The 10045-nt window shown below is 39.0% G+C and overlaps 1 protein-coding gene across 8 annotated transcripts; it reads left to right on the top strand.

The window, feature by feature from the left end:
* The first annotated feature begins 10 nt into the window (after window positions 1–10).
* Window positions 11–9938, top strand: Gcn2 (eukaryotic translation initiation factor 2 alpha kinase Gcn2). Of its 8 annotated transcripts, none has more exons than XM_086989484.1 (8): window positions 11–392; window positions 1516–1644; window positions 2188–2326; window positions 2680–2898; window positions 3282–3437; window positions 3757–3913; window positions 4183–4368; window positions 4700–9938. In XM_086989484.1, the coding sequence occupies exons 3-8, from the start codon at window positions 2225–2227 to the stop codon at window positions 8575–8577; spliced, it is 4698 nt and encodes a 1565-aa protein (XP_086845610.1). In that variant the 5' UTR covers window positions 11–392; window positions 1516–1644; window positions 2188–2224; the 3' UTR covers window positions 8578–9938. The 8 variants fall into 8 exon arrangements, with proteins under 8 accessions (XP_086845610.1, XP_086845612.1, XP_086845611.1 ...); XM_086989486.1 differs by having other exon boundaries at window positions 1521–1644; XM_086989485.1 differs by having other exon boundaries at window positions 1543–1644.
* Window positions 9939–10045: the final 107 nt, after the last annotated feature.

Consider the following 10045-nt stretch of genomic DNA (forward strand, 5'->3'; position numbering starts at 1 on the left):
TAAATACAAGTGAATCGCATGGCAACCTTCAATTTGGCGCTCACATGCTGCTGAAGAACCGATATTGGCTTACTGTATTGCCTATTGGATAAGAAAAAGTATCCCTCAAACGGATGCGGTTGCTGCGACTACAACAAATTGCAGCGAGGCAGACAACGCGCTGGACAAGAGTCAAATCACAGAATTGGTCATTAGTGAGGTTTTCTGTGTGTGTAATGCTCTGTTTTGTATCACAGTCGAACCACATCATCGCGCGGTACGTTTTTTGTGGCTCGATTCGTATCACATAAATAACACAGCAAAACAGAGAGTTGGTGCGTGGAACTCCGAGACTACGTGTGCAAAAGTGCTTACCGTTAACATTTTGTTCACCTCTAGACAAATGTAGCTATGTAAGTTGGCGTTTTCATGTTTTTGTTGTTCGAATCCTTCTGCATCTCCTTTTTCGAGGAGTTGGTTTTGCTTTCACTACTAACAAAAATAGCTAAAATGTTCTTAATATCGTCTTAACAGTGTCTGTGAAACAGATACTCACTTCATCATCATGGATCACTGGTAATTTATAGCTCATATATGAAATTAACAAGTACGGTACGCTTAATTCTTAATTGGTTTTCTGTAGAAGTGCTGTTTTGTTCGCGCCTCGTTATTGTTGTCGTGCATTCAGATACAAGTTTTAACTCGGCTTCACGCCGCAGCTGGTTTTCATTGAATAGAATAACAGTGTCAGCTAGGATGCCAAATACTGAATACGATCGGCATGTATAGTTCGGATGAGCCTTCCAGTCTTTACAACCGTGTTTAAATAATCTATCATCTACTGCACTGCAGATGTTATTGTAGAGTTACCTATTACCGCCATTGAGATGATTGTGTACTTAATGCGTGTCTTGTGTGGGTCTACGTTTTTTTTTTATTTATTCTGTAGCGGCAGTCGAAGTCTATGCATTGCGCGAGATTGTACAGGCTTCGTAAAGCTTTTATCACGTACAGTCCACAGTACAAGGACTGCTACATTATTTAGATAATAACAACAATAATCAGTTAAAATAAAATAAAAAACAATAATTGTCATATTAATAACAATTTGAGTCGTATATATATATATACATCTGATGAAATGTTGCTTAATCTCCGTGCATATAATTGTATCATACTCATGTCATTGAAATAAAGGCTTGTTTATGTCATATTTAATCCGTGCGTTCGGACATCAAATCAAGCGATGAAGTGTACGTGCACACGTGTTATTTTGTGATGAAGGACCCTAGTATGTTGACAACGGTTAGACGGCTACCAACAGCACCCTATCACTGCTGTTACATACTGTAGAATTGTATAGACCCTAAATTATATTGATAGAATGGTACTAGTGAACGCACATATATATAGTACTCAAAAATGACTAACTATATGCTACTTGAATGGTATGAGAGAGTTGAGGCAAACTGATTTATGACACATGGTTAATGAGTTTAAATTTTTGGCGCAACAAACACACTTGGGTGATGGAAGAGAAGCGGTAGATTACTGTATTTGCAGGGTTGTTTTCCGGCTTCTTTTGGCGCCGTGTTCGGCTGAATGGCACGTTTCACTTAAGTTGCACAAGTCCTCAAAGATGGAAATCTCGAATGTGTATTTAGGGTGAGTGTCAAAGTTTTGTTTCTGGAAAAAGCAGAGTCATGTTTTATCATGACAACTTCCTCCTTCACGCTCCTTTAGTGACTCGCCAAAATTGTACGAATTTAATTGGGATGTTTTGCACCACTCAGGGTATAGTGCCTTAGTGATCTTGATCCTTTCGATTACCACCTTCGATCCCTGCAGAATGCTCTTAATGGAAAGTATTTTGCGCCTTAAGAAGATGTATGAAACTATATTGACCGCCTCTTCGCATATAATACGATTAACTTCTGGATTGAAATTTAATTGAGAAGTTGCTCAAAACATGAAAACGTCTGTGGACGTTGAAGTTATTTTTAGATTTCGATCCGTTCAGTCTCTCCGTATGTAGTAGTATCTTATCATGGCAGAAGTGGTCGAGACTATTCCAGCGGCACGAATTTAAATTTTAAACATTATGCTCGATGATTTTTTTCAAATTCCAGCCGAAAGAAAGACCGGTTTTTTAACACTTTAGTTTACCAACATCGACTGCGTCAGTGTATAGTTTGGCTTTATTTTCAGCCGGCGTTGCGGACGAGGGAAGCTGGAAGCTTAGAGGATGTCCACTTACGGTGAGAGACAGGACGAAGAGCTCGAGGTGCTTCAGTCGATCTATGTCAACGACGTTCATGATCTACGACCGAAAAAAGTTAAATGGAAGGTGAATGATCTTCTGTTTTGCGTAAAGGAATTTTCCCATGTTGTATAATTTCGTGCGAAATATAATTCTGCTTTTAATATAATCATAAGGAATCATAGTGCTTCATTTACTGAAGCGTTTCGTTTCCGGCCCCTCATACCTGATGATACAAGTAATCGAATTAATATATTCGCATGTATGTATCTTTCTGCAAACTCATACTCTATAGATACAACTGCTGTTGGCCAAGTCTTCAAAGTGATGAGTAGGAAAGCCTTTAGCTTTGTATACTAAAAAAAGCTTTGATACGAGAACAAATAACCCATCAGAGATAACGTATCTGCTTCTCACTACCGGCTGGGTTTAATAATTAGATATGGCATCCTTTGGACGTCAAGATTCGTCTAAGACCACAGAAGTCTATGACCAACAAGGAAAGTCATGCGGAGCTTACATTACGCGTAACATGCGGTCCGACTTACCCTGATAGCGTGCCATCATTTGAAGTTTTGAATAATAAAGGCGTGCCAACAAGTGCGACAGATCAACTTATAGTAGAGATCAACAAAATGGCAGAAAATTTAAAAGGAGAGGTACGATTAATATTTCATCTGTAAAATTTGTTAACTTTAAAAAGTAGGTGTGACAGGGTTCTAGTAGTGAACATATTTTTCAGATGTAACTAATAATAGTAGATTAGCTTACAAATTGACTGTCAATTTACAACTAATTCTTTTGACCGAAAATTGGCTGTATTTTTTAAATACAATAAGCACCGTTTTTTTTACCGCAAATATCGTTTATCTGCTGTTCTTTGGTTTATCATATAACGTTTAGCGATTTACTATTATTTAGTTTTGTAAACAATTCAATGGCATTGGCCCGCCAAATATGATACATCATTAATCAGTCATTCTTTAATTCGTAGGACTTGTTAGATCTAGATTCACGGGAAATAACTTGATTGGGAATGTAGGTAATGATCCTGAACGTGTGCCAGTATGTGCAGGAATATCTCGTTCGCTTCAACAAACCAAGGGCACTGTCAATCTACGATGAGATGATGCAGAACAAACGCAAACAGAAGGAGCAACTGGAAGAGGAGCAAAAAGCTCTTGAAGCTAAGGAGCAGGTCATAAAATAACTACAAAAATTACTTTTAATTGTTAAGGTGAATTAGCTTATGGTTAAGTGCTTACGAAATGCAGTTTGGGGTCATACATGATTGGCTGATTGGATAATTTTAGTTCCACAATCCTTGTAGTAAATTCAATCTGAATGCGCTATTTTTTTATTCGTTATCTCAAAAAATAAAACACCAAAAAGTTTAGAGCAGCTTGACCAAATAACAGCAAATTTACCACACAACTGGTCGTCTTTTCAGTAGTCTACGAAAAACAACTAGGTTTATTTTTGACAAATCAACCTTCGCGTTATTGCTTATCTGACAGGAAGAGCAAGGAAAGGTAATCGATCAGCTTGCATATCAGGTGAAAATGAGACAGGAGCAAGTAAGAGAAGAAGCTCGCCGGCGAAGGGCCAACTCAAGTGGACAGAACGATATGCGTCTTAGCTACTCATCGGACAAGAGTCCAGATGACTCTGAATGTGGGTAGTCAACATTAATAAAGTTGTTTTTTCTACATATAATTATTCTAACACGGACAAAATCATAGAGCTATCTCCTCTTTTTCAACCCAAGCGTAAAACCATAAAAACTGAATGTATAATTTCGTATCATATCTTGTATTGAACCGTAAGAGCATATCACTTGTTAATGTTAATTGAAAACGTAATATACATCATTTACGAAAAACCGCATTTTGGATTTGAGAGAAATTGTAATTACTAAAGGAATATCTCGTGTGCAATTCCAGCAAGCGGAACATCGTGCAAGGGTCATAAAGTTGTACAAGTAAAAATCACAGTAAGTGGTAAAGAACGAACATTACATCGGGGTCGTTGTCTAGGACATTCTTCGGGTGGGAGCGTTGCTTTTGTTGCTATGGAAGCTGCGACCGGAGAGACCTTTTGTCTGCATGAATGGATCTTTACACAAAAATGTACGTTCATATATTTTTATACCGTATAAAAGTAGCCATAGGGAATTCAATACAGTATAGGAAAAATGATTATATAAAAAGCGAAATATAATTATTAACAAATAGTTATATTTCGCTTTTCTTTACATCCTACTTTACATACCCCTATCTATATTATAAAAATGTGAAATTAATGCTAAACGATTTTAATTTTAACTCAGTTACAATAATTGTGTGAGATGATCGTAGCTTTTACGCATAGTATTTACGGTACCAATTTTTCCTTTATCATCCCTCTGGCAGTTAACGCTAATTTTATAGACCGCTAAATAAGTTGTTTTTATTATTACAGCTTCGAGCCGCTTGAAGGAATTCGAGTTGAACTCGTCCCAGCAAATGCTTCTGAGTACGGTGGACTCTCAGTTCGGTATTCTCTGTCGAGTTCAACATCCCAACCTGGTTCGATACTACGGAATTTTACAGGAACCTCAGAAAGATAAAATAACGATATCAATTTTGCAGGAAATGCTAACTGGGCATACTCCGCTAAAAATGCATATCTCGCAAGGTATTCCTCTGGACCTACAAGTGTTGCGTTCCTACTGTCAAGACATCTTGAACGGACTTCTTCATTTGCATGAGAACGACCTTAGCCATGGAGGTTTAACTCTAAGCAACGTCTTTGTTAACCAACGAGGTGTTGTTAAAATCTCTGATTTCGGAGTAGTGAAAAATCTCGATGATTTAATGAGGAGTCTATTTGGTGGTGAAGACTCGTCTAAGCCAACGAATGTCATGAAACTTGATGTTTACTCAGTTGGCCTATTGTCGTTGGAATTGGCACAGGGCTCAAGGATTCATGAAAACATAATTAAAATTTCATCGTTGTTTCCGAGTGACTTTCAGGATTTTCTTAAAAAGTGCTTTGCAAGGAACGAGAATGAACGTTGGGAAGTGAGTCAATTGCTAGAACATAAATTTATTACGAAGAAAATTATTTACAAGTCCCAGATCTCAAACACACCTTCAAGCACGTCCGACTTGGAGTCTCTTGAAACGGATAACGCCGATGAAGGTGCGATCGCCAATAGCTCAAACAATATTCCCGTTTCGTACAATGATCTCCCAAGTACTTCTCGATTAAAAACTGAATTTCAGATTCTTGAGTTTCTCGGCAGTGGTGGCTTTGGTTTAGTGTTAAAGGTGCGAAACAAGCTTGATAGCAATATCTACGCAATTAAGCAGATTCTCCTTGAGCCCTCCAATAGGCATTTAAATCGCAAAATCATTAGGGAGGTTTGTCTTTTATCTCGACTAAATCACGAAAATGTAGTACGGTACTTCAATTCGTGGGTCGAAGTCGTTGCGATGAAGACTGATATTGAAGCTGAATTAGGAACATCGCCTAAAAAATCAGATTCACTATCATTAATGCTGAACCGGGTTGAGCCACATTTTGAAGCTCCTCCGATGGTTGATACGTCGGTCGAATGGAGCGTCTCTCTGAGTTATGTAATGCCAAAGAATGCCGTAGAATCCAGCGATAGTTCCGAAGGTGAGCTTTTCGGTATAGGGCACAAGTCCGAGTCGTCGGACATCATGTTCGAGCATTCTGCAAATAGCCCTCCGTCCAATAACGATAATGACACAGGTGAAGTAAGCGAGGTAGATTCGGCATGTCAGGTGCAATATATGTTTATTCAAATGGAGTTCTGTGACAAGTTGACATTACGCAACGCGATCGACGGTGGACTGTACAAAGACGCCGATCGTATGTGGAGGCTATTTCGGGAAATCATTGAAGGCCTTGTACATATTCACCAACAAGGAATTATTCATAGAGACCTCAAGCCGGTAAACATTTTTCTCAGTAAGACCGATCGAGCGAAAATCGGGGACTTCGGTCTAGCTACAACAGCTAGGGGTACTAGGCCAGAAGAAGGCGATGTCATTAAGTCCCCCGATTTCGGAACCGAAAGCAGGACGGGAAGGGTCGGCACTGAACTTTATACAGCACCTGAGTCCGAAACAGGGGGTGTTTATACACAGAAAGTAGATATTTACTCATTAGGGGTAATTTTCTTCGAAATGTCTTATCCTTGCAAAACCAAGATGGAACGAGCGAGAAATTTAGGGAATATACGGCTGCCAGATATTAAGCTGCCACAGGATTTCGAGAGCTTTCTCAGTCATCAACAAGTTCATCTGGTTAAATGGTTGCTGCATCACGATCCCTCTAAAAGGCCAACATCAGTTGATTTGCTCAGCTCAGATTATTTGCCTCCCCCGGTCATTGAAGAAGCTGAGCTAAATGAAATGCTCCGACACACAGTTTCGAATCGTCAAAGCAAAACTTATAAGAAACTTGTGCACTCATTATTTAGCCAACAAATGGACGATGTGTGGGAGTACACTTTTGATATGGACGATGTTCAAAACTCGGATACATCTCTTCGGAACTCTGCTATTTTCTGCTGTGTGCGTGAGAGAATTGAAGCCGTTATGAAGCTTCATGGGGCCCAAAATGTGTACGTACCATTGCTGATGCCGCGTAGCGGTCGTGTTGAGGCCGATGAGAACATGGTGGAGCTCATGGACAATCAAGGAAGTCTTGTGAGTATACCGCACAATACGCGAGTCCCTTTTGCGCGATATGTTGCTCGAAAGGGCATTCCATTCATTAAACGATATGCGATAGATAGAGTGTTCCGTTCGAGGCGCATTTTTGGCTGTCATCCGAAAGAGCTATTCGAGGCTAGCTTTGATATCGCTAGCACCCATATCGACCCCGATGAACGGCTGCCACTGATGGAAGTGTTTTCAGTTATTGAAGAAGTAATTTGCCAATTTTCTTTTTTGGACAAGTTAGATTTGGGACCCTATCTGCGCATCAATCACTATGGCTTACTAAAATCGTTACTATTATATGCTGGTATCAATGATGAGACTAAGCAATTGAAAATACTTAAATTACTGAGAAACCGATACGTGTCCAAGCTGAAAATTCAAAACCAGCTAAGTGACATGAGTCTTCCGGAGACCTGTATCAACATGATTTCACAATTCCGGGAAGTAGAAGACTCAATGGCTAAGATTATTGCAATGTACCGTTCAATAATTCACAACAAAGGTGCAGCCGGAGCTGCAGCGAAGAGTGCGCTTGAGGAGCTTGACACCGTCGTAACATTACTCGAGAGCATCTCATTCAAGCTGCCTGTTGTAATCGTTCCTTGCCTCGTACATAATGCCAGTCTTTATAATACGGGGTTGTTGTTCGAAGTGAAGCTCCGCACAAATAAACGTTTGAAAAGCGGTCAAGATGTTCTTGCCGTCGGTGGTTGCTATGATACGCTAATTAATCGTTTTCGGGTACGCTTGGCACGTTCGGATGTGCTTCCTCAATATCGAGCTGTCGGAGTAAGTTTTACAGTTGACAAACTTGTCAAGCTAGCTATTGAATTCGAAAAAGTTTCTTACGTTGATTCGGTTGTTTGCACAACAGCCCAGAAGGCCATGAATAGAGAGAGTGCGCTCGTATTGCGGACCCTTTGGCTTGGGTCTACGAGCAGCACGACGATGAACCCTACCTTAAGCGTCGAAGAGGTATCCCAGATCTGCCGGGAAATGAATGTGGGCCATATACTACTGCTCAAGGACACGGATCCAGAAATGGTGAAGGTGCGTACGTTTGACAAAGATAAATATAGTGAACGAAGAGTGTCATTCAAAGATGCACTGGAGTTAGTTGCTGCGAGCCGACAGGAAGTACAGTCAGTAAGTAGAGACTCAGCGACCACCACTAGGAAAGAAGATAGGCCGGCTACTTTGGAGAGTCTCATTAAGGTGACACTGTTGTCACAGGAAAAACTAAGTGCTCTTCAGAGAAAGCGCGCCGAGACTCATGTAGTAGCAATTCTCAAGGGTCCACTGTTTAAGTGTATTAACGACAAACTTTTTGTCGAGGTGCTTGCGGTTGACATGGGTTTGCCGCAGGTACGACATATTGCTGCGAACCTCAATGTTGAAAGTGATGAAAAAGCGTTTCAAGCGAGTGTCAAGGAATTACTCGAAAAAATTGATTCGTCTTCGATGAAATCCTATTATGAAATCATCTGTGATCGAGTTCGACAACTCGTATTTGAAAATAGTGTTTGCGCGGCCTTCGTAATATTTGGTCGTAAAGACAACTCATTCAAAATAGTTGTTTGTCCTGCCAATTGTAGGCTTTAAAAAGCCGATAAACGCTGTGATCTGCATCTGTCCAATAACGGGCGTATTCTAAAGTAGGTACATGAGTGAACTAGGTAGTGCACAAATGGATAAGATCAATGCCTAACTAGTCATAGGCCTAGATTAACGTACAAGCATTTCCACGGGCTAATGCCTCGCGTACGTGCGTCAAGTGTCATAACACCTAGATATTTATAAATATAGTATTCAAGGTACATGCGAATTATTAGGGCAGCCGTGTCCTATATGCAAGCGTTTACGTGATTAGTGCGAGTAAAATGTTTTTCTATTTTCTTTCCCACTGATGATTGATTTAAGTTCATGCCTCGTTGAGTCTTTCATTATTGTTCAGTTTCGGGAGCTCTTCCATGGCTACTGTCGCGGAAAATCAAAAACACTTAATGTGAGTTAATTCAGTCGATCATTAGCTGGAATCTTTTTCACGGCGTGACAATTGGTGTGATTATCAATGTAACATAAGGGTGCATAATGTCATGTTAGAAGAGTTGCGTGTAATGTAATCTAGCTGAATGGCTTCAGCGATGTTGATTTACTGTTACAGGTTATTCACACGTTTTACATTACACAGTGTGTAATGCTAGAATGCTACAAGAAGATACATAAAAATTAAAAAAAAATTTAATTAGTGTAAAAGTGATTATAATAATATGAGTGTAGGTCAATTGGTCTGTAAGATGATGACGCGGAAGTGTACACAATCTCTTTGTATTTTAAATAGTGCTTATATTACAAATCTCCAATTAAAAGATAATTTTCATGAATTTCTAAAAGAAAATCATTTTTTTATAAGATTGGGTATTGTAGCAAGTTTTTAATGTAAACATCATCAACTTTGTGGAAATGTCGAATAGTTTATACCATTATATATTTCTATTATTAATTTTAGCAGCAATAAGATAAGGCAACTGAATACTTTTATTTTTTCCAACTATGGCCAGTAATCATATATATACACTACAGTAACGCAGATATGGCTCAATTTATTAACGACGTGCAATGACTGCTGAATAGGTTAAAGTCATTAACGCTAGAAGTAGACGTTTATGAAAATGACACTTGTTGTGAGAGAAGTGCGGATTTCGTGCGCGCGACTCAAATACATCGAGAGTATACCAGTAAGAGCTCTTCTAACAATATCGGCTCATTAATGATGAAAAAAGGCTGTAAAGGGAAAGGAGAGGGACAGAGGGATAGACTCACTTTGTTCTGGAAATTATATGTAAAAATCCAATAATTTTTGAAGTAAATTATACTTTTCAGTGATTTCACAAGATCGAAGGAGAAAATGTAGTAAAAAATGTATTGCGTGAGAATAAATGGCATAATTGTATCACAAGCCACGATGTATGTATTTATTATTTTATTATTTTAATTACTATTAAATATTAAGTAAATTAATAATCTAAATTATAATTGTTTTCAGTAAATGATTACAATTATAAAAAGT

Source organism: Varroa destructor, unplaced genomic scaffold (assembly GCF_002443255.2).
Source record: "Varroa destructor unplaced genomic scaffold, Vdes_3.0 BEIS01000005.1, whole genome shotgun sequence".
NCBI lineage: Eukaryota > Metazoa > Arthropoda > Arachnida > Mesostigmata > Varroidae > Varroa > Varroa destructor.